This window comes from Ascaphus truei, chromosome 12, assembly GCF_040206685.1.
Source record: "Ascaphus truei isolate aAscTru1 chromosome 12, aAscTru1.hap1, whole genome shotgun sequence".
NCBI classification, from domain to species: Eukaryota; Metazoa; Chordata; class Amphibia; order Anura; family Ascaphidae; genus Ascaphus; species Ascaphus truei.
In genome coordinates, this window is record NC_134494.1 from 13,692,179 (window position 1) to 13,718,029 (window position 25,851).

The 25,851-nt window shown below is 45.1% G+C and overlaps 1 protein-coding gene across 1 annotated transcript in view; it reads right to left on the bottom strand.

Annotated features, from left to right (window-relative positions):
- Positions 1-25,851, bottom strand: part of LOC142463905 (uncharacterized) — an 87,696-nt gene that overhangs the window by 12,684 nt on the left and 49,161 nt on the right. Inside the window, exon 2 of the mRNA XM_075566752.1 lies at positions 23,615-23,932. Within this exon, the coding sequence (XP_075422867.1) occupies positions 23,615-23,912 (298 nt within the window). The 5' untranslated portion in view covers positions 23,913-23,932. The remainder of the gene's footprint in view (positions 1-23,614; positions 23,933-25,851) is intronic.

Genomic DNA, 25,851 nt, shown 5'->3' on the forward strand with positions numbered 1-25,851 from the left:
TACTCATACATTCCCTGGTGCTGACCCTAGCCTGTGGCCCCTTGACCACCGCTACTGTGCTGCTATAAGGGAAATGTCTGGATACCAAGATAACCAACAGACAAGGTCATATATTGGCCCACCTAAGATGGCAGCTGACAGGAAGTCAGCCTCTCCCTGATCTTCTATTGCCTGCAGCTGCTTCTGGTCTTTAAATAGTAGGCATTTGCTCTCTGTCTTTTTGTGTGCAAAGTACTCTGTTCCCTGTTTGTAAGGAATCCACACCTCGGTTTACTGCTTACCTGCCTTACAGACCTGTGCAGTCCTGGAACACTCCCCATGATATACAGTTAGGTCCGGAAATAATTGGACACTGATACAAGTTTTGTTATTTCGACTGTGTACCAAAATAAATTCAAGTTACAATTAAATAATGAATATGGGCTTAAAGTGCAGTCTATCCGCTTTAATTTGAGGGTATTCACATCCAAATTGGAGGAAGGGTTTAGGAATTACATCTCTTTAATATGTAGCCCCTTTTTTTCAAAGGACCAAAAGTAATTGGACAATTTACTCAAAAGCTGTTTCATGGACAGGTGTGGGCTATTCCTTCATTATTTCATCATCAATTAAGCAGGTAAAAGGTCTGGAGTTGATTCCAGTTGTGGCATTCGCATTTGGAAGCTGTTGCTGTGAACCCACAACATGCGGTCAAAGGAGCTCTCAATGCAAGTGAAACAGGGCATCCTTAGGCTGCAAAAAAAAAGAAAATCCATCAGAGAGATAGCAGGAACATTAGGAGTGGCCAAATCAACAGTTTGGTACATTCTGAGAAAAATAGAACGCGCTGGTAAGCTCTGCAACACAAAAAGGCCTGGACGTCCACGGAACACAAGAGAGGTGGAGGATCATAGGGCTCTATGCAGTAAGCACCGATAAGGCGTTTTTCGCCATTTTTTGCCTTCCAGATTCAGTAAGCGCCGATAAGTGGGAATTATCGGCAACTTTTCCTCAGAAAATTTTTTTATCGGCATCCTGCTGCCGATAAGCCACTTATCGGCACTTTTTTAACCCGGCTGAATTCAGGAAGCCCCGATCAGCTTTTCGGTGCTGATCGGCACCCCAGATTCGAGATTTTATCGCCAATCCAGCCCGCCAACTAAAATTGGCAACTTGCTGGAGGAGAAGCATCGGCCGGGGTGACACTTAGAAAACACTTAGAAAAAATCAGCCTTTTTCCTGCCTGTGATTGATGCCGGGGGTCTCCGGAGCTGATACCCGCACCGGAGCCCCCAGGCATGCATCCGAGGCAGGAAAAAGGCATTTAAAGGCCACTTCATTACCTTAGCGGCTAACCGCTAAGGCAATGAAGGGGTTAACCCACCGTGCCATCTTTATTTATTTAGTGTGGGGCTGCTGTGTGTGATTATTTTTTATTGTGGGTAGCGGGGGTGGGTGAAGGGGGTATTTGGCCCTGGGTGTGAGTTTAGGACTTGCGGGGGGGTTGCGGGTGCACTTAACCCCTTCACGACCGTACCAGTTAATACCGCTACGGTCATGAAGGGGTTAACCCCTCCCGCTACCCCCCGCAATGCCAAAACAACCACCGTTGTGGCTGATACCCCCTTCACCCACCCCCGCTACCCACAATAAAAAATAATCACACACAGCAGCCCCACACTAAATAAATAAATAAATATAAATAAATAAATATCTCTATATAAATAAATAAATAAATAAATAAATAAATATATATATATATATATATATATATATATATATATATATATATATATATATATATATATACAAATATAAATATAACCCAACAACTCCTAACATACACATATATGCACATCAATGATACTATAGGCCGGCGGGGGCCCTCGGGTGTTACCCGCAGGCCTACAGTACCAATTATGTGCCCCCCCAAATTAATGTCTAAACACATACATACTTATAAAGAAATGACCCCCCCCCCCCTTAACACATACAGTATAGTAATGGACACAATTACTATTATCCACAAAGGGATAATCGTGAATGTGGCCATTTTAAAAACATAAACACCAATAAATACATTAAATACATATAGCACTTACCACCCATGTCCGGCTGTCACGATGAAGGCCATCCTCCTCTTCATCCTGCCCATGGTCCCCTCCACTGCTGCAAAACAGACACAAGAATAAAAACATCCAATGTAATGTCCCCTAATCCCTTAATCACCATAGCGGTTATTAACCGCTACAGTCATTAAGGGGTTAGCCCACGCTCACCCACCACTCGGGACGCCTACATACCCTCCCACACTAACCCCCCATCCCTGTGAAACCTAACCCCCCTCACCCACTACCCACAAGGGAGGCCTACCCACATACCGTTGGGGACCCCACCCACCCCCAGTACCCACAATAAAAACAATACAGTGACCCACAATAAACATCATAATATTTAATAAATACATTACCCACCCCCTGTGCCCCCCCATAAATACATGATTTATTCTTTTACAAACAGGGTTCATAACGCAGCCCCACGCGAGTCCCCGGTGGGCTGGCGGGGCACCTGGACAGACCTTCAGGGTACCAGCAGCCCTTTTCAAACAGGTTCTGGAGGCCTGCTGGTGGATCCTGCCAGCACCATGGCCCCCAGGTGGTCTCCTTGGGTCACCGTGGGCCACAATTGGGTACCCATGGTAGGCCCAAGGATGTCTGGGAGCCCCGGGTCAGACCCACAGGTGTCTGCGGGGCCTCGGGTGGTTCCCACGGGGGTCTGGGGAACTCACGGGTGCTCACTACGGGTCCGCGGTGCCCCCACAGAAGTGGACCACACATCTTCATCCCCGCACCTACGGGTCGGCGGTGCCCCCACAGAAGTGGGACCACACAGCTTCATCCCCGCAGACTACGGGTCCACGGTGCCCCCACAGATGTGAGGCCACCGCTTTATCCCCGCATGTGTCACCCGTGGAACCACCAGCCTGGTACCCGTGAGATACCCGAGGAAACCGCAGGTGGTCTCCAGAGGTCTCACGCGGAACCACGGAACAAACCCTGAATGTAAAAAAAATAAACCTGGCCTATACATTCAATACATACACCCCCCCCCCCAACACCTACAGTACAATAATGTGCAAAATAACTATTATCCAGATAGGGATAATAGATTATTTGCCCATTATTAAAAACATTAACTAGCATATTCAAATAAATAAAGTGCTACTGACCTCATCAATACGAAGTGTCCGTCGCCAGCAACATCCTTGTCTTGCCCACAAAATACATAGCCAAAACAAAGCCAATACATTGCAATTGCATTCAGATATCAATTAACCCCTTAAACACCTTATCGGATAATAACCGCAAAGGTAATTAAGGGGTTAAGCCACACTGGCCCGATACCCACCCTTCACCCATGAATTTGTACAGTGGCTTCATCATGCAAATATATATATATATATATATATATATATATACAGATATATATATATATATATATATATATATATATATATATATATATATATATATATATACACACACACACATGATGAACCAATATACAAATAAATGTAGAAGGGTTATCAAAACCATACTGTACTACAAATAACAATTCTCCATAAAGACACACTACAATAAAATTAATTTCCTTTCATAATCCTAACTGATCTTACAATCACAATCATCAAATGCTAATCAAATACCTCTAATGGCAATCAATACATTGCAATTACATTGCATATATGATGCATCCAATCTATGCATCATATACATTCTGCAAATGAATGTTAACAATAAAATTGCAATCAAAATAGAAATACCTCCAAACAAGTAAACTATTTTATCCAATCCAGTAAACATAAATCAATTACCATTCATTAATGACATCCCTAAACAATTTACATTCCATCCCTAACAATTAAACAATTAACAATTTCAAGCCTTTAACATAACAATTGAGCCCGAGAAAAAATATATGTACCAACAAGAATACCAAATACAAAACGAAGCCTAACCCTGACCTCAAGAACACAATACAATATCAACAATTACATCTATCAATTGTAAAATAATTTAAACACACAATAAAGCATAGCAGCATAGTCAAATTATTTAAAAACACATCAAATCAAGCTTTGAAAACAACATCATTTCTTACCCTGTATGTATATATCTCTCTAGACATATATACATACATACATACAGTGGCAAGAAATTATATACCACCAAAAAAAAAAACACATGTTAAAAAAGGTTTTTACAAAATTAACAAGTTAAATAAAATACATTTTTTTAGTTCACTTACCATTACTTGCCCCCACCGACTCCCGTTGAACACCTTACTCACGTACAAAACCACTAGGCACTGGAACCCATAAAATAAAAAACCATAAAATAATAAACATTACACTAAAAATCCAAATCAATCCACGGGTCTTCTACTTGTAATCCATCTTCATCTGTATTCTTCTTTCTTCTACCTTCTTCCGGGGTCTTCTTCCCGTCTGGTGCCACGCCCTTGTCTTCTTCTGTAGGAGGTCCTTCCTCCTCGGCGTCTGGCTTCAAAATGAGACGACATAGGCTTTTAAAGGCCTATGACGTCACATTTTTCGTCATGGTTCCCATGGTCCTGATTGGGCCGTGAAAACCATGTGTTTTGGCCGATTAAAAAAAAAATGATGACGTCACTTAAAGGCATTGAAAGCACAGCCAATCAGAATGGCTTTGCTTCAATTGCCTTTAAGATGACGTCATGAAAAGACACATGGCCGCCCTCACATGGTATGGTAGCCAATCAGAGCGTGGGAACTCCATCCCTACTCTGATTGGCTGTAGTATACCAGGTGACAGAGGCTTGGGGGAGAAAGGATGTGACGTCATTGAAAGCCTGTCACATGGTACTAGAGCCAATCAGAGTAGGGATGGAGTTCCCACGCTCTGATTGGCTACCATACCATGTGAGGGCGGCCATGTGTCTTTTTATGACGTCATCTTAAAGGCAATTGAAGCAAAGCCATTCTGATTGGCTGTGCTTTCATTGCCTTTAAGTGACGTCATCATTTTTTTTTATCGGCCAAAAAACATGGTTTTCACAGCCCAATCAGGACCGTGGGAACCATGATGAAAATGTGACGTCATAGGCCTTTAAAAGCCTATGTCGTCTCATTTTGAAGCCAGACGCCGAGGAGGAAGGACCTCCTACAGAAGAAGAAGACAAGGGCGTGGCACCAGACGGGAAGAAGACACCGGAAGAAGGTAGAAGAAAGAAGAATACAGATGAAGATGGATTACAAGTAGAAGACCCGTGGATTGATTTGGATTTTTAGTGTAATGTTTATTATTTTATGGTTTTTTATTTTATGGGTTCCAGTGCCTGGTGGTTTTGTACGTGAGTAAGGTGTTCAACGGGAGTCAGTGGGGGCAAGTAATGGTAAGTGAACTAAAGAAATTTATTTTATTTAACTTGTTAATTTTGTAAAAACCTTTTTTAACATGTGGTTTTTTTTTTTGGTGGTATATAATTTCTTGCCACAGTATGTATGTATATATGTCTAGAGAGATATATACATACAGGGTAAGAAATGATGTTGTTTTCAAAGCTTGATTTGATGTGGTTTTAAATAATTTGACTATGCTGCTATGCTTTATTGTGTGTTTAAATTATTTTACAATTAGATAGATGTAATTGTTGATATTGTATTGTGTACTTGAGGTCAGGGTTAGGCTTCGTTTTGTATTTGGTATTCTTGTTGGTACATATATTTTTTCTCTGGCTCAATTGTTATGTTAAAGGCTTGAAATTGTTAATTGTTTACTTGTTAGGGATGGAATGTAAATTGTTTAGGCATGTCATTAATGAATGGAAATTGATTTATGTTTACTGGATTGGATAAAATAGTTTACTTGTTTGGAGGTATTTCTATTTTGATTGCAATTTTATTGTTAACATTCATTTGCAGAATGTATATGATGCATAGATTGGATGCATCATATATGCAATGTAATTGCAATGTATTGATTGCCATTAGAGGTATTTGATTAGCATTTGATGATTGTGATTGTAAGATCAGTTAGGATTATGAAAGGAAATTAATTTTATTGTAGTGTGTCTTTATGGAGAATTGTTATTTGTAGTACAGTATGGTTTTGATAACCCTTCTACATTTATTTGTATATTGGTTCATCATGTGTGTGTCTGTATATATATATATATATATATATATATATATATATATATATATATATATATATATATATATATATATATATATATATATATCTGTATATATATATATATATATATATATATATATATATATATATATATATATATATATATATATATATATATATATATATATATTGCATGATGAAGCCACTGTACAAATTCATGGGTGAAGGGTGGGTATCGGGCCAGTGTGGCTTAACCCCTTAATTACCTTTGCGGTTATTATCCGATAAGGTGTTTAAGGGGTTAATTGATATCTGATTGCAATTGCAATGTATTGGCTTTGTTTTGGCTATGTATTTTGCGGGCAAGACAAGGATGTTGCTGGCGACGGACACTTCGTATTGATGAGGTCAGTAGCACTTTATTTATTTGAATATGCTAGTTAATGTTTTTAATAATGGGCAAATAATCTATTATCCCTATCTGGATAATAGTTATTTTGCACATTATTGTACTGTAGGTGTTGGGGGGGGGGGGGTGTATGTATTGAATGTATAGGCCAGGTTTATTTTTTTTACATTCAGGGTTTGTTCCGTGGTTCCGCGTGAGACCTCTGGAGACCACCTGCGGTTTCCTCGGGTATCTCACGGGTACCAGGCTGGTGGTTCCACGGGTGACACATGCGGGGATGAAGCGGTGGCCTCACATCTGTGGGGGCACCGTGGACCCGTAGTCTGCGGGGATGAAGCTGTGTGGTCCCACTTCTGTGGGGGCACCGCGGACCCATAGTGAGCACCCGTGAGTTCCCCAGACCCCCGTGGGAACCACCCGAGGCCCCGCAGACATCTGTGGGTCTGACCCGGGGCTCCCAGACATCCTTGAGCTTACCGTGGGGACCCAATTGTGGCCCACAGTGACCCAAGGAGACCACCTGGGGGCCATGGTGCTGGCGGGATCCACCAGCAGGCCTCCAGAACCTGTTTGAAAAGGGCTGCTGGTACCCTGTAGGTCTGTCCAGGTGCCCCGCCAGCCCACCGGGGACTCGCGTGGGGCTGCGTTATGAACCCTGTTTGTAAAAGAATAAATCATGTATTTATGGGGGGGGACAGGGGGTGGGTAATGTATTTATTAAATATTATGATGTTTATTGTGGGTCACTGTATTATTTTTATTGTGGGTACTGGGTGTGTGGGGGGGGGGTTCTCAACGGTATGTGGGTAGGCCTCCCTTGTGGGTAGTGGGTGAGGGGGGTTAGGTTTCACAGGGATGGGGGGTTAGTGTGGGAGGGTATGTAGGCGTCCCGAGTGGTGGGTGAGCGTGGGTTAACCCTTTAATGACTGTAGCGGTTAATAACCGCTATGGTGATTAAGGGGTTAGGGGACATTACTTTGGATGTTTTCATTCCTATGTCTGTTTTGCAGCAGCGGAGGGAACATGGGCAGGATGATGAGGAGGATGGCCTTCATCGTGGCAGACGGACATGGGTGGTGAGTACTATATGTCTTTAATGTATTTATTGTTGTTTATGTATTTTACATACACAGGGGGTGTATGTGGTTTATTGCAATGTTTTTTGGGGGCAAATGTCCCCAATAAACATGCTATTCTGCCTTAACCCCTTCAGTGACTTAGCGGCTATCTGCTATGGTAATGAAGCAGCATTTATATATTTTTAATACTATTGTGTGGAAGCAGGGGGCCCCCTGAGCTGAACCGCATTAATTTGTGTCTCAGAGACCCCCTGCTTCCCGAGTTACAAGCCCCGGTTTGGGGCATCGGTTACAGTGTTGCCGCCATATTTATAGCGGGCACGTCGCGAATGGGACGCTATAAAGATGGCGGCGACACTGCCACCCGATGACACATTCCGGGGCCTGTAACTCAGGAAGCAGGGGGTCCCTGGTCCACAAAGTGATGCGGTCCAGCTCAGGGGACCCCCTGCTCACTGTACAGTATTTTTAAATAAATATTCATGCTGCTTCGTTACCGTAGCAGATACCCTCTAAGGTAAGGAACGAGTCTTTATTGATTTGTGTGTTTTACTCATAGTGTAGATGTGCAGAGGGTCTCCGGAGCTGAAGCGCTTTTGTTTTAGGTCCGGGGACCCCCTGCTCCCCGAGATACAGGCCCCTTTAGGGGGTGCCGGTATCCCTGTGCTTTGTTTACATGCCGCGGTCACGTGATCGGGACATTTAAATGCAGAGGGATACCGGCACCTCATAAGGGGGGCTGTATCTCGGGAAGCAGGGGGTCCCCTGATTTGAAACCAATGCGGTTCAACTCCGGAGACCCCCTGCACATGTACACTAGGAGTAAAAGTTGTTTAAAAATACTTTATTTTTTGCCAATGTTTGCGCTGAGAGAGCGGCTTGTCTCTCTCTGCTGCAAACATCTATCGCCACCAAAGGCTTATCAAAAGGCTTATCGGGAGCCAGGCTGTATCGGCACAGGCTCATCGGCAGCTTTGCTTTCGCAGTGCTTCGGCAGGGATCGGAAGGATTCGGCCCTTACTGAATACTGCGAGGGCAAATCGCCAAAAAAAGGCCTATCGCCCACCTATCTGCCACACTTGGCGAAAAGATTTTATCGGGCCTTACTGCATGAGGCCCATAGTATCCTTTCCATGGTAAAGAAAAACCCCTTCACAACATCCAGCCAAGTGAAGAACAGTCTCCATGAGGTAGGCATATCATTATCCAAGTCTACCACACTGAACTTTACTGTCTGCACTTAGTCTGTTTTTCTGTTGTTTTTCTCCCTCATGCTCCCCCTGGGTTGTGAGAATATATATCAATCATCTGGGACCAGTGAAGACAGTCCCTTCCAGAGGGTTTGAGCAGGGGGTTACAACCTTTATTTATTTTCTATGTTTGCAATATTTTAGTCACTTAAAGTCACTAAATATTGAGTGTATATCTTTTTCACTGTATTATTAGTGAGCACTAGTATTGTTTCTAGCGCATTTTCTACACCATCATTCTGTCACAGTAGTGGATCAACTTACAAAGATGGCTCACTTCATTGCAGCACAGAATCTTCCTTCAGCAGACTAGACAGCAAAGTTGATTGTGAAAGAGGTGATTCGGCTTCACGGGCTCCAGATGAGATCATATCTGATAGAGGGGTACAATTCACTTCAAAATTTTGGAGGACCTTCTGTTCCTTTCTAGGAATTCGTTTAAATTTATCGTCTGGCTATCATCCACAATCCAATGACCAGACAGAAAGGACCAATCAGACTTTGGAACAATACTTACGATGTTTTGTTTGTCATCTCCAGGATGACTGGATTGATTTTCTACCATTAGCTGAGTTTTCATACAACTCACATCAGTCATCAACTCAGAAGAGCCCTTTTTTTTTTATAAATTATGGATTTCATCCAACCTTCATTCCTCGTTTTCCATCTTCGGGCCCCATTCCAGCAGTTACGGAGAAACTGGAGATTCTGCGAGACATCCAGGGGACCCTCAAAGAGACACTTCGTGAGGCTCAAGTAAGGTACAAAAGAGTAGCAGACCAACACCGCAGACCCTCCCCAGAATTTCAAGTTGGGGATAAAGTCTGGCTTTCTACAAGAAATCTACAGTACGATTAAAGGTTCCAACCATTAAATTAGGCCAAAAATACATCGGGCCATTTCGCATCTCGCACTAATAAATCCAATGTCTTTTAGATTAGAAAGAATAGATTCTTCATTTAGATTAGAGCTTCCTGAAACCATCAAAATACACCCTATTTTTCATTCTTCTCTGCTGAAGCTATTGTAAGGAATCCGCTCCGCGGTTTACTGGTGGCCTTACCTTTCAGACCGGTGCAGTTCTGGAACACTTCTCCTGTTATTTACTGCAGCCTGGATTCTCTCACCAAAGCAATACTGCCACACACTCCCTCTGATATTTACTGCAGCCTGGATTCACTCACCAAAGCTATACTGCCACACACTCCCTCTGGTATCTACTACAGCTGTGCAGCCTATCACTGCAACCTAGATTTGCATTTACTCATTGGAGCAGTACCTTCACACCCCCCGCTGGGGATTGGCCGCTGGCCTTTAAGTACTGTGTTCCCACAATGCTCCCTGCCGAGCATAGTCCTTACCGGATGTCACTTACTGTTCTGCCACAAGCTCTCGCTTGTTCTCCTATGCTGATACGGAGGTCTCCCCTGCGTCCTTCAGCTTCCTTCTCCTATGCTGATACGGAGGTTTCCCCTGCGTCCTTCAGCTTCCATTCTCTGTGCTGAAGCAAAGGTATCACCTACGTCTTCAGCTTCCTGCTTTCCTGCACTGAAGCAAAGGTATCTCCTACGTCTTCAGCTTCCTGGTTCCTGGGGCCTACTCTTTCCCTAATCTAGAGAGGCCGTGTCCTGGTTCCTGTGCTGCAACAGAGGATTCCCCAGCCGCTCAAGACTCTTGCGCTGTGCCCTGGTTTACCCGTGCAGCTAGGCGGTGTGCTACTCTGGTCTGCCTACCATCTCCTGAGACCAGTACCATGGGCCATGTCGCCGCACGCGCAGAGGCCAACCCTGCGCTCCTAAGCTTAAGCGGGGTCTTCCTGACTATCTGTTGCCGAACTCTTGCTTGAACAATGTTTATCCTGATGTCTCCTGTCCTGACCCTGGCTTGTACAACGACGATGCTGTCTTCTCCTATCCTGATCCTGCTACTTATGACTATGAACTGTGCAATCCGGATCAGCCTGCGCGGTCTAAGATCGGTGCTTTTACAATCCCACCTCAGTCTCGTGGTCCGACCCAGGTTTGTGGCGAGCACAACCGTGACAGTATGCTCGGCCCCACAAACTCGGACCACCCTGTGGTGAGGGTTGGTAAGTTTCTGTCTGAAAGCCTGTCCCGGCCTGTAAACCAGTCCCAGTTTGACTACCAGTTTCTATGTGAGATACTACCCCTGATTGAAGATCTGATTGTGTTTGAAGGTTTAACCCCTTTGCAAAGTAAATGCCATAATGATATCATGATGAAGGTTTACTGCCTCCGTGACTTAAAACAATCGCTGGCCGCTTGTATTTGCTTTCCTGGTTACCCTTTAACCTGGGAGAACGTGTACCCTTTGGAACTGGACGACGCCCAAAAGGAACTCTCTTCCCTGGCCTTGTCTTTAGACATTTATATAGCACAAGAGGACCCTCTCCTCGTGTTGGCTCATGCCCAAAACACACTCCATGTCCTTTCCATGACATTGGACATTTGCATAAAAGAACAGGATCCTCCCCTCGCCAGCTTCGCTGCCGCTTGGCTGTATCCCTGGTCTACCATGGATCCTTGCCCTGATTGTATGGCCGGGTTCCCTGACACCAATGATATGTCTACGTTAACCCCTGCCGATCAGTCCTGTGAGGTCCCCCTGGAGTATATATATGTTTCTCTACCCAACACTAAGGTTCTAGTATCAGAGAATAAGTTCCTTAGTTCCCCTATTTCTAACTCTAAATCTCTCACTCCAGGTCTTGAGGGTTTTCCAGCTTTAACCCCTGCTAGGCAGTCCTGTGCGCTTTTCTCGTCAGAGAAAGAATCCCTAAGTTCTGTTCCCAGGGTCATTTCTGTATTAACCCCTGGGGGACAGCTCTCCGAATCTCCTTTGATAATTCCCTGTTCCCTGCCAGCCAGGGTCACGCCCCTAGCTCCAGAGGAGACATCCCCTTTCTCTCCCAATTCAGAGAGAAGACTTCCTATGTTCTACTCTCAGGTACTGTCTGCATTAACCCCTGTAAATTCTGGCTGCCTCCAAGTTAATGCCTTCGTACTAGCCTCAGAGAGTGAGTTCCCAAGTCAGACAGCAGTGGTTGCAGTGAAGGATTTCCCTACCCTTACGGATTCCTTAGAAATTCTTTGCTATAAATCCCCTGCTTCAGCTCAAGTTTCCGCAGTCTCGCCTCTGGAGACTTCGGCTAAAGTTCTGGTTCCTGTAAAATGTATTCAGGAATCAGGTTTTCCCCTAACCTTGCTCACAGAGTTCCTTCTCCCGGATATTTCACTGAACCAGCCTGTCGCCCAGTGAGCGGTGATCCCTGCTTCAGCGCATAGTCCCCACATTGTGGAATCTGTAGTCATTTCTGGTTTCCCAGACAGTCATTACCAAATACCTACTTCAGAGACCAGTACAGTTATGTTTAACCCCCGTGTACTGTCTGAGTTCTTCTCTTCTTTAAGCTTAGGGTTAAAAGCATACAGTAGTCTGTATGTCCCTCCTGGGGTTTATGTTGTGTTCCCAGGAATGTTTGCTGACACACGGTTTTCTCCCAAAAGTGACGCTTTTTTATATAGATTAGTAAAAAGCCTGCACACTGTTTCCCTTTTCGCTGAATTGTGTCTTACTGGTTTTGAGACTCTGAGAGGTAATGATTCTCCTTCTGATTCTGAATCTCTTCCTACAATGGTTATCCTGGCTGGGGGTGACCCTGATTTCTCTGTCCAGGCTAATCCTCCAGGGATCAGCATATCTGTGGTCACTCCCTTAGTACTGTCTGAGACCACCATGCCTATATTACAAGTCCTGGGGTTTAAATCTGAGCTATTTAGCTGTCCTGCCTTTGCTGAACCTCAGTCCCTCAGTACTGTGTCTAAATATGCCCCAGCAACCATGGGGTTACTCTGGGAAGAAATTAAAGCTCCTGTCTTAAAGGGTATTTTTTCTCACATGTCCAGCAAATCTAGAACCTCAGTAATTGATTCTAAGTCACTTATCAATACATCTGATTTTTTCACTAATCAAACCTAGACACCCTCACTACCGGTTAGGAGTCCTGTGATCAGAAATTTTGCTCTAGAAAACACACCTATTCATGTTTTTGTCAGATTAGGTACCCCTGTGGTTAAGGCCCTTGCAGTTTCGGAAAAGACTCCTTGTACTCCTAAGGTGCCTGTCATTAAGAGTTTTCATAGTTCATACTTGCTGCTTCCTGGCTCTCAGGTCCCTGTCACTGAGGTACAGACTTCAGCTTCTGATGTTAGCTTCCCTCCCGCCACTACCCGGGCTCTGCCTTTTTCTCAAGCTACTGATATGAAAATTTCAAGGACTGTTCCTGATTCCCTGACAATACTATCTCCCACTGAGGAATTTCCAGTATTGGAGAGCTCTACTGTTGTTTGCTTCTCTGCTCCTGCTAAACCATGTTTTTTTCCCTCGGAATTTTCGGTTGCCCCTGTTATTTCCTCTCAGTTGGAAATACTCTGTACCTATCCCAAGATTTCGGTCTCTATGCCTGGTTTACTGCTTGCCTTGTCACCTTCCATACCAATACCGGGAGATGCTTCCACCCAGCCTATACCCTCACTAACCATTTCCTGGGAGACTTCTAGAGGGAAAATCCCTCACAAATTCCAACATGCAGTGGTCAGCCAAGACTTTTTCTGTTCCGAAGTTCCTCCTGGCGTATTCGATCAACTATCAGGGCCGCTTATCCTAGATTCCGGTTCCTTTATTAAAGACTGGGCTTCCAGTGGGGGTTCTTCTGCCGTTTCTGCTCTGGAACTCTCTGGTTCTTCACAGCCCTGGATTTCCAAGACATTTTGCGGGGCGAGCCACGTACCAATGATGTCTCTACCACCACTCTCATGTCCTAGAACAGTACTCACCAAGGAACTGCTCGTTTACGGATCCCCTTTCCATCTAAAAAACTTTAGGAACAACTCGATGTCCCCGAGACCCATGGATGGCCCTGTCTGGCTGCAGTTCTCACCGGGGCGTGGGGGTACACTAAGGACTAATCATGAGTCTCTGGAGTACGACTCTAGCCCCAATCCTAGACGGTTCAGCAACAATTCCCGGGCCTCCAACTCTATGAGTGCTCATGTTCGCCCGGAGGTCTCGCGTGAAGGGGGGTGGTACTGTAAGGAATCCGCTCCGCAGTTTACTGGTTGCCTTACCTTGCAGACCGGTGCAGTTCTGGAACACTTCTCCTGTTATTTACTGCAGCCTGGATTCTCTCACCAAAGCAATACTGCCACACACTCCCTCTGATATTTACTGCAGCCTGGATTCACTCACCAAAGCTACACACTCCCTCTGGTATCTACTACAGCTGTGCAGCCTATCACTGCAACCTAGATTTGCATTTACTCATTGGAGCAGTACCTTCACACCCCCCGCCGGGGATTGGCCGCTGGCCTTTAAGTACTGTGTTCCCACAATGCTCCCTGCCGAGCATAGTCCTTACCGGATGTCACTTACTGTTCTGCCACAAGCTCTCGCTTGTTCTCCTATGCTGATACGGAGGTCTCCCCTGCGTCCTTCAGCTTCCTTCTCCTATGCTGATACGGAGGTTTCCCCTGCGTCCTTCAGCTTCCGTTCTCTGTGCTGAAGCAAAGGTATCCCCTACGTCTTCAGCTTCCTGCTTTCCTGCACTGAAGCAAAGGTATCTCCTACGTCTTCAGCTTCCTGGTTCCTGGGGCCTACTCTTTCCCTAATCTAGAGAGGCCGTGTCCTGGTTCCTGCGCTGCAATGGAGGATTCCACTACGTCTTCAGCTTCCTGGTTCCTGGGGCCTACTCTTTCCCTAATCTAGAGAGGCCGTGTCCTGGTTCCTGTGCTGCAACGGAGGATTCCCCAGCCCGCTCAGGACTCTTGCGCTGTGCCCTGGTTTACCCGTGCAGCTAGGCGGTGTGCTACTCTGGTCTGCCTACCATCTCCTGAGACCAGTACCATGGGCCATGGTCGCCGCACGCGCAGAGGCCAAACCCGCGCTCCTAGCGGGGTCTTCCTGACTATCTGTTGCCGAACTCTCGCGGTCCGACCCAGGTTTGTGGCGAGCACAACCGTGACAGCTATTCAGTGAGAATCCATTTCCTGGACGGAGACTTCCTCCCCCTGAACCTGTCCTTGTGGATAATGAAGAGGAATTCATTGTGGAGAGAATTTTGGACTCCAGGTTACCCCGAGGGAAACTACAGTACCTGGTCCACTGGGGGGCCTATGGCCCAGAGGAGAGGTCCTGGGAACCCAAAGATTTTGTACATGCTCCGCGACTGGTCAAGGCTTTCCACCGGAGATATCCAGACAAGTCTAGCAAGGATCGTCCAAAGAACACTCTTGGGAGGGGGGAGTAATGTCATATTCTATCCTGCGGTACCCATGCTTGGCCACCGGGATTGCTGCCACTCTCTCAATGTCTTGTTCTAGCCTGCAGTGCCTATACTTGTCCACTGTGATTGCTGCTGCTAACTAAGGAACATTCCAGACCCTGAAACCTGACACACCTGCATCTGTGCTCTACTGTATCTCTCAGCCTGCCTATATAAACCTCCCTTTCCTGTTACTCCCTTGCCTGTTTATACTGGTTCCTCAGCTCTTGCTAGGTACCTGTGTTACTGCTATGCCAGCTATTGCTATCGTCCTGTTCCAGTCACCTCATTGCCTTTGACCTCTGCTTGTTACCTGACTACGCTACCTGCCGCCTGCTACTGATCCCTGCTTGTTACCTGGCTACGCTATCTGCCGCCTGCCTCTGACCTGTGCATGTGACCCCTACCACGCTCCCTGCTGTTCCTGCCATTGGGATCCACTTCAGCCGAAGTCCAATCCTTGACATGTGGGTTAACGTTTCTAAATGTTCTAGTGAGGAGAAATTTAGAGCTTGATTGGGATGGTCTAATTTTCATTAAACAGTACACTATTGCATAGTCACTGAAAAATGTCAGGAAGGATGCCAGAGGATTGGATTCTGCTGGAATTTGAGGAGAGAATCCAGTCTAGCAAGGAATGGTTGTGAGACTTCAGGTTTGTCCGTGTGGTTTGAGAAATAAGTTGTGATAGGGTAAGCGACTTGATTTTTATCTGGGTTTTGTGGTTTTTAGGGTCGAGCCAATTGAAGTTGAAATCCCCAAGAACTAGCAGCTCACTCTTCTCATTCAGAGAGGAGATGTAGCCAAGAACCTGGGTGTTATCAGTCAGGGACTGTAGAGGGTCTTTAGGGGGGCGGTAGATGCCAGCAACCAAGATGGGCTTAGAAAAGGGGAGGCAGATTCTGCCAACTAGGATTTCAAAAGAGGGTGGGCTTGGGGAGCAATTTTACAGTGTAAATTGTAAGGTGTCTGCAATATAAAAGAGGGAGCCGCTGCATCCACGCAATGGTGGATGCAAAGGTTCTTTTGCAAAATGCTTACTTTTATGTTTTTTTAATATGTATGTTGGCTCATTTTTTTAAAAATATTTGTATGCTATTTATTTCGCGTGTTTATGTTGTATTATGGCATTTGTGGTGGTGTTTTTAATTGTTTATTTCTGTGTTCTTTTGGATGTTTGAATTTTAATAGTGGTTTATTTCTGGAGTTTTGAATTTGAAGGATTGTTTTTTTTTGGAGATTTATTTTATTTATTGATGGTTTTGTTTTGGTGTTGGAATAGTTCATTCTGGTGTTGATTTGGTATTTGATTAATTGATTGGTGGGATTGGTGGGAATTTTGTTGTGATTACTTGTTTTTTTAAGTTTATTTGGTTATTGTTTTTTTTTTATAGGTTCACCATTGACTGGCATAATTTTAAATCATGTCCATATTATATGGGCATGATGTACCCACTGTACCAATGGATGGGTGGAGGGTGGGGATTGTGGGTTGTGGGACAGGGGGGGGTAGCTAGGCCTCCTGGGTGAGTAGCGGGGCAGGGTGGGTTAACCCCTTAATTACTATAGTGGTTACTAACCGCTAAGGTGATTAAGGGGTTAGGGGCCATTAGATTGTATTGTTGCTGTCAATGGACATGGACAGTGATGAGGTCGGCCTTCATTCTGGTAGGCTGGCAGGGGTAAGTACAAGTTTTTTATGTAGTTTATGCTGCTGGTTTCTGTTTTATTTTAAATGGGCAAATACACTATTATCCATATCTGGATAATAGTAATTTTGCCCATTACTGTACTGTATGTATAGTGGGGGGGTGTATTTATTTGAATGTATTACACAATTTTTTTCCTGCACATGATTGATACAGCAGACCCGATGACCCCCGGACATCTGCGGGGCCCCCGGACACCCGCAGGGACCACCCGGGGACCCCCGCCGGCCTCTGGTACCAATGCTGTGCAGAATAAAATGCTTTTATGTGTGTTAGGGGGGGGAGAGGGGTGTTGTTGGGGATACAGGGGGTGGGTTGTGTATTGGTGTGTAGTAGATATTGTAATGTTTATGGGGGGCAGAGGGGTGAGTGAAGGGCCAAGTACCCCCTTCACGCACCCCCTCTGTCCCCAATAAACCTTCTATTGTGCTTGAACGCTAAGTTAGTGAAGCTGCTTTAATGTAATTTTTAATACTATTGTATGGGAGCAGAGGATCTACTGACCTGAACCGCTTTGATTTCTGCCTCAGGGACCCCTTGCATCCTGAGTTACAGGTCCTGGTATGGGGTACGGGGTGTACAAAAATACTAAATGGCGCTCAAACACTCAATCTAAGTGCAACAGTGCATTAACAGTGATATTACAAGGTGATAATAAAATAAAATACTCGTGCACAAAAATAAGAAAAAAGACACTCAAACCCTTCACGGACTAGTTTCCACGTCCACACTCAAAGCAAAAACGAAATATCAGGGGAGCGTCAATATCTGAAATAAAATAAATAAACTACCATAGTGCATAATGTTACAATTAAACATTGAGCAGGTAGAACTCCATAGGAATATGCTAGATCATGGATGATAACAGATATCAAACATCAGTCATAAACCAGGAAATTGGGAGAAAAAAGACCCAGTAGAGAGACACACAGCCGAGAAGTAAAAATGCCAAAAACACTTTATCCGACAATAGTAAAAATCAAGGCTTACAGGATACCAGATGGTATAAGGCGTTGGTTTAAAAGTGATCTTGATGCCGAGTCGCGAGCTCGGGAAACTCCCTCACGCAACCGCCTCCTTTACTGGCTCCGTCCTTGCTGCTAGTCCACGCCGACACGTCACTTCCGGTTTGCACTTTGGTAGCTGGCGTCACCGGAGCTGCTGCTGTAGACTGTAGCTTGTCTCCCTCTAGGATCTTACGTTGAGGGTTACGCTCTACGCGTTTCGCCGTGCAAGTCGACGGCTTCGTCAGGAGTCCTGACGAAGCCGTCGACTTGAACAGCGAAACGCGTAGAGCGTAACCCTCAACGTAAGATCCTAGAGGGAGACAAGCTACAGTCTACAGCAGCAGCTCCGGTGACGCCAGCTACCAAAGTGCAAACCGGAAGTGACGTGTCGACGTGGACTAGCAGCAAGGATGGAGCCAGTGAAGGAGGCGGTTGCGTGAGTGAGTTTCCCGAGGTCGCGACTCGGCATCAAGATCACTCTTAAACCAACGCCTTATACCATCTGGTATCCTGTAAGACTTGATTTTTACTATTGTCGGATAAAGTGTTTTTGGCATTTTTACATCTCGGCTGTGTGTCTCTCTACTGGGTCTTTTTTCTCCCAATTTCCTGGTTTATGACTGATGTTTGATATCTGTTATCATCCATGATCTAGCATATTCCTATGGAGTTCTACCTGCTCAATGTTTAATTGTAACGTTATGCACTATGGTAGTCTATTTATTTTATGGGGTACGGGGTGCCGGTATCGCCGCGATTTTTAAATCCTCTGCGTCACGTGACCGTGGGATTTAAATACTGGAGGAGATACCGGCACCCCATACCGGGGCCTGTAACTCGGGAAGCAGAGGGTCCCCGGGGCTGAAATCAATGCGGTTCAGCTCAGACGACCCCCTGCTCCTGCACAGTGTTATCAAAAGCAATCATTTTACTGCACGATCGCCTGCAAGAACCGTGCATGGAGACGCAGCAAAGCATTAATTTGCGAAACGCGTTGTTCCCTGCCGGTGCTGGTAGTTTTGGACACAGGCGGCCACCGTACTTTCACCAAGGCTCCCTGGTACCGGTCCCGCAGTCGGACGTGCCCGCGGGAGCTCACCGGGAAACAGAGAACCTGTCTGAAGGATCCATGGCTGCTTTTTGCTTTTTACCATGTGAGTGCTATGTTTTTTTTATTACAGTATATAATAAATCTTGTCATCTGCTAACTTTGTCTCTGCCCATTCTCTACCTTTGGGACTGTGGGAGAGGTGCCATCCGCTCACTACACCCTATCGGGAAGCAACAACTGAGAGGAAGGCTTACACGTCTGACTATGAAGATTTATCTCTGAGGGAAGGGGCTCACACAGGGCCATGTTAGTAGTTCATTTATATACTTATCTCCCCACCCCCTCCTTCCCCCACCCACATGTTGCTGTTTTTTTGGGAATATTCCCAGTTCATATTAAGGTGTTATTAATTCACCCTGTATTATTGTCTTTCTATCTTGGAGATTGACTGTTTGCGCAGACCATTACCCTGTATCCAAGCTCTTCCAGGCTGCAATTATGTCTATCAGTTGCCTCTCGCTAGGATTTATAGCGCGGTAGCACTGATACAAAAAACTAGCCAGACCATAGTGCATTTTTTTTTATCAGCCTTTAAAAAAATGGCGTTCATTCTTACTGAATACCATTTTTACCCTCATGTTTTAGTGCACAATAAATCAATGCAGATTTTATCACCACGTTGTGAATAGGCCCCTATTTTTATTTTTGCGCTATAGGTTTTTTTCTTTTTGGACTTTTGATTTTTCACTCTGAGTTAAAGTGATATACCTGGCTGCAGGGAAAGAGTTTATATATTTTAGATCACCATTATTGTTTATGTAGCCCCCTTTGGGAGTTACTAGTTAATGTGAGGGGTTAATAGCCTTAGAGAGTATGTGGGCTCATATGGTACTTGGTGACATTGCCAGAAACTAAGCCACACCAACTTTCTGCCTGGTGATAGTGAATACAGAAGCAGGACATGGATCCCTACACAGCATTGAGTCGGTCAGAGCCCGAAAAAGGGGCTCATATTAACAGAGCATGATAGACGTTCTGCAGAACGGGGTCAGCTGATTCACGCAAGCCAAGTGTCAATAGCTCCCTACGATGTTAAGCGAAGGGCATCTAGGGAAGACCTCTAAAATAGTACAAGCAATGTGATGAAAAGAAAACAGATTGTATATTGTGATGGAGTCACTGATCTTGTAGACTAAGAAAGCTGACAGACTGTAAGTTCCAGCATGCAGGAGGTTAAATTCCTCTGTAGGAGCTTGCTGCAATTGCAACTAATTAAGCAGGCTGGACTCCTGTATCAACAGAGAGTTAAAAGGCAGGAAGTGGCCTGCACACTGTAAGGAAGCAGGGTTCTCTCACCCACTCCTTACCTGCGTCGGGGACTGCTCCCTCCTCCTCCTCTCAGCGTTACCCTCTCCACTGCCAGGCGCCATCTCAGCCGAAGCTCCCACATGCGGCCGACATCTTGGCCTGGACGCGCGCGGAACGGTCTTACACTGTGCGCGCTCCCGGCCATAATTTATTCACTGCACAGGCAGTTCAGTCGCACCTCCGGCACTCGCTCCAGCTATACTCGCGCCCCCTGCTTCCCAGCTGATGCCGCTTCAACATCACAGCACGCACCTATCAGCTCATGCTCCATGGCACACCCTCACTCCACCTACCTCTCTGATTGGCTCTCCCACCTTTATTACCCCAGTCCTTCCATGGAGTCATTGCTCTGCATAACCTCAGCTTACCTGGTGTGGATTCTCTCTCTGGCTTGTGTTTGTGATTCTTAGGTTTTGACTCGGCTTGGCTTACAACTCCTCTCCTGGCTCTCTACCTCGGCATCCTCATCACTATGCTGTTTCCCTCTGCCCTCGACCTCGGCTTGGCCTTCTACTATCAGGACCTCTCCTCGACCATCGGCATTGGCACCCACTACGAATACTCTCACTCCGGATACGACAGGTACCACAATACCATACTAAGCCCCCTGGCCTGTCTACGCAAACTACCACACTCCGGACATGCTTCCCCTGCTGCGGGTGCATGTTATCAACGTCCCACCTCAGTACAGGGATGGATCTGGTCTGCGGGCAGAACTACCGTGACAAACACAAAGAGATTGTTTTCCCCAGAGGGAGGGAGATACTTTTTCTCCAAACAGGAAGGAAGCTGGTTGGTACAGTTCCCCAGGTCTGCTGGACACTTGTCGCAGAGCTGTCTGGGACTGCCTGGGTTACACACACAGGAAGAGCAAGGCTGCAGAAGAGTGAAGGACGTGAGACTGCTGAGGAAGCAGGGCTGTCCTGTCCAGGTGATTGGATCCAGAGGGATTTCCTGGACTCTCTTGAGACAGAGTCCCCAACAAAACATAAAAGGACTATGATATTGTCATATATGGTATATCTGTAAACAGAAGAAAAAAAGGAGTCCTCCGGCGCGTGGTTATACGCATGGTTCCCAAAATATGTAGGGAGAAATTAAAACAACAAACCACAGAAAAGGGGTGGTTAAAATGGAATTAATATGCAGCCTAATGTTGATTGGTATTAGACAGAAGAACACTTACATAAACTGCAGATCCTTGAGAAGGAGATACTTCTTAAATGTGCCTCAAAACATAAAGGAGAAGGATATAGTGTAAAAACGTTTAATGAAGACATAAGATTTAAAAGAGAATGCTCACAAACGACCAAAAGCATATGGCATTGAAAGGGTTTTCACTCTGGACACCACAAGCCTCTCCCATGTATCTCAAGGCGTCGATGCGGCGTCTGTCCCGGCGTAGGAAGGGACGTCAGCTGTCGGCGTCAGCGGGGGACTCGCCTGGGCTCGAGCACAGCCCTGGTTGCTCCCTTCACTGACCTCCTGCTTCAGCTCTGCTCCTGCACATGCGCATCGGCAGTAGTTTAAACTAGTTTCGCCCTTGGCTTCCTCAGTGACACAGAATTTGGACATTCCAGGCCACCTTGGCTGGAAGGAGAAAGCTCTACCTGGCTTTAGGATTGAACTACTGCCGATGCGCATGTGCAGGAGCAGAGCTAAAGCAGGAGGTCAGTGAAGGGAGCAACAGGGCTATGCACGAGCCCAGGCGAGTCCCCCTCTGACGCCGACAGCTGACGTCACTTCCTACGCCGGGACAGACGCCGCATCGACGCCTTGAGATACAAGGGAGAGGCTTGATGTGTCCAGAGTGAAAACCCTTTCAATGCCATATGCTTTTGGTCGTTTGTGAGTGAGCATTCTCTTTTAAATCTTATGTCTTCATTAAACGTTTTTACACTATATCCTTCTCCTTTATGTTTTGAGGCACATTTAAGAAATATCTCCTTCTTAAGGATCTGCAGTTTATGTAAGTGTTCTTCTGTCTAATACCAATCAACATTAGGCTGCATATTAATTCCATTTTAACCACCCCTTTTCTATGGTTTGTTTTAATTTTCTCCCTTCATGTCTTTGGAACCATGAATATAACCACACGCCGGAGGACTCCTTTTTTTTTTCTTGATTGACATTGTGTGGAGGACTTTGAATCACCTCTATGAACTCTGGTAGCGGGACTTCTCTGTGCATTTATTGAATATCTGCATTTGAATCAACACACGGTTGGCGCTACTATATCCTTTTTTTCCATATCTGTAAACCGGACTGTGTTTTGGGCTGGTAACCAGTTTAGTTGGCTAGCCAAGTAGATAGGGAGCTGCTGTATAGTCTGTCTCCTGGGAGGAGTAGGGGTTATTTTTACGCTTTGTTTTTTGAAAGGGACGGTGGGCCTATCGTTGTTTTGTTTATCCCATATAAATAAAAACCCTGTTCAACTAAATCTAGAGTTTCCCACCTTGAATATGGGATAAAAGACCCTGCAACGTGACGGAGGCATCCAAATATAACTATATGTGACTGCAATGCAGAGCAGTGTCAATGGAGAATAATAGAGGCTCATTGTTCTAAGAAAGTTCCTGGCGCCCATAATTATTACAACCACATACACACCCAGCATGCGTGAATCCAGCACCATGATCAGGTAATAGAGTCTGAGTACTGCCATGTAAATACTAGTGCATGTAAACTCCGTTAGTGCCGTGCAAGGAGGGTTACATTTATATACTTATTATTCACATTTTAAATTGTGCTGTTTTGTTTTCCATTTTCTGTGTCAGAGTGCTAATGTGTCTATAATTAGTGGGTTAATTTGTTCTTCCTGTGTGTCTAAGAGTATTAGGGGTTTTTTTTATAGTGAGTTTTTGTGTTGTGGTTAAAGTGCACAAGGTAAAGGATCTTAAGCTATAAATTTAAGAAGGCAACAATAACCCCCTAATTGCCAGAGGAGCCAGCAACGCATTGCTTTGCATGTTATTATATCGCTCTGCATGTTATTACATTGCTCTGCAATGCTTTGCTAGCCCTTCTTATAGTGAAGCATTGAAATTCGAGCTCACAAAATATTTGCTCTGACTTCCCTGCGTATGTGTTTGATAAGTGTATTTTTTTTCAATCAAAGTGAATACCCACTGTTTTATGTTATATTGTATAAAAAAAAAACTACATGGAATTTTATCAACAACTTCTACACAGACAGAAATGACTGTAATACTGTATCACCAAAGTACTAACTTCCAGTCATCTTACCTTCCTTTTTCTTCTCCTTGAGCAGACGAGCATTTTCCATGAAGTGCATCTCAATAAATATTTTTATAGTTACATCTATAGCTTTAGACTTTCCATAGAAGTTCTGAAGAAGGTTCTTGGTTTCAATTGTGTCAGCTTTCTCTAGAGCACTCAGGGGAATGTTATCCTTCTTTACTCCATAGCTAATGTGATTCAGCTTGTCTTTGAATACCTTAAAATCCATTTCTAATAGATTATCAAGTGCGCTTAACAGGATGTCATTGAGTTTGCTGATGGTTTTTCTATCCATAGGTGCCATTGTATGAAGTCAGCAGATTCCTGAAATATAAATGACAAAGGATCTATATCAAACCAAATCTATTATTTGCTGTAGTAATCTGTAGTTATGGACCTAGATCTACAGAGGTCTGTTAAATGTCTTAACGTGACATTAACCTAACATTAAGCCTTACCGTGTTTGTTCTAACGACATTAACGAAATATCAAGCCATGTTTTCTCCAGTAAACTACATAGTGTTAACTATACCTTCTCTCTATCTCCCCCATTTCTCCATATACATGTAACTACTACCAATAACTACTTCCAAACTCTTCCTATTGCTTCAAATAACAACTCCCTATAACTCATATACTGTACAACTACTCTCTATAACTCCTCCACTGCTCCATATAACCACTCTCTGACCTATTGAACATTTCAATGTCATTAGGTCACTTTGGTCCTTCATGGGACTGACCCTTTAACCTATTAAATATGTTTTTGCCACTAGGCCACTTTTGCTTGACCTTATAAACCCGGTGTTTGTAAACTGGGAGGCTGGTCCTCATTGGGGGAACCAGGAAACAAAGTGGGAGCTCAGAGAATGGAAAAGACATACTGTACTCACTGGGTTAAATAGAAAATGAGAAAGAAAATAGGAGTGCAACGTGACAAAAAGACAGAAGAGGCCAAAGAGGGTGGCAGATAGAAAGTAGGTAGGGGGAGCAAGGAGGTACCCGAGGCTGAAATCAATTTTCTTCAGCTCCGGAGATCCCCTGCTACATTACTGTAATGTTAGAATTTTAATAAAACCCCCGCGATCATGCGTCTATTACAGACATTTTTAACAATTGAATGAAAATTGTGACATAGTCACACGATCATTCACAGAAGGTACATTTGTGGTGCACACCACACTAGCAATGTTTAATTTTTATGTGAATATATACTGTGAAAAACCTTGGTGAAGAAAGTGAAAAAATTAAATATAATTAAAACTAACACATGGTGCTGTCTTATCTGATTCCTACTGCCTTGGATGGTAACAATGGTTATTATTACTTCAGAAAAACTGTTGGATATGTAGCCCCCTGTAAACAGCACAGGCTATACCTATCTCCCTTCTACTGTGGTAAGTCCTGTTAAGATCAGGCACCAGTAATCATCATGGGTTTTCCCCTTCATAGCCCTGCCCTGAGTGGTAGAGGCAGGCCTGGACTCTGCTGCAGGCGTGAGCAAGAGGGGAGGTTCTGCTGACATCACGAGAGGTGGGGCTAGCTCTATATTTAGCAGCCAACTCCTGTGAGTTAGAGTTAGTCTTCTGAGTTAGTCAGCCGTAGTAGTCTTTCCGGAGTAGTATGCCGAGAGTCTGCAGTGGGACATGTTTGAGTAGTGAGTCCTGCGGATCGGTCCAAGGAGTTGGAGGAGATCACGGTCTCACCTGCACCGCCGTGCAGGAGCAGAGAGAGGAGGGGAGAGACTCAGCCCCTTTAGTAGAGCTGATAGCGTTATAGACCTGGTGGACCAATGCCCCTCACCCCTCTGCCTGGGGTGATGGGGAGAATTCAAGCCCCACCGTGAGGATAACCTCGGGGGTGGGCCGCGGGGTATTGAAGCCTCAGCCCAGACCATCCTGTCGGAGGAGAGACTTGGAGGGAAGGAGAGGAGGAGATATCTGTGTGTGAGGAGAGGGGAGTAATAAGTACAGCTTGGCTGTTGTTGTTGTGGCTGCTGGACGCCACTACCGTTGGGAGTTGCTGATCTGCCAATAAAAGAGACTATCCTTTGTTATCAAAGACTGTGTGTGAATTGGAAGCTATTACCCTGGGACCCAAGGGGTTCTTCTATACAGGTCCTGTCCCATATTCCTGGGAGTATAGAAGATGGAGGCGCTGCACCACTAAGAGATCATGGAGGCTACCACCCCAGAAGCCCGGTCCTGGCTCCCCAATAACATCGCGGGAAGCTCAGGCCCTCC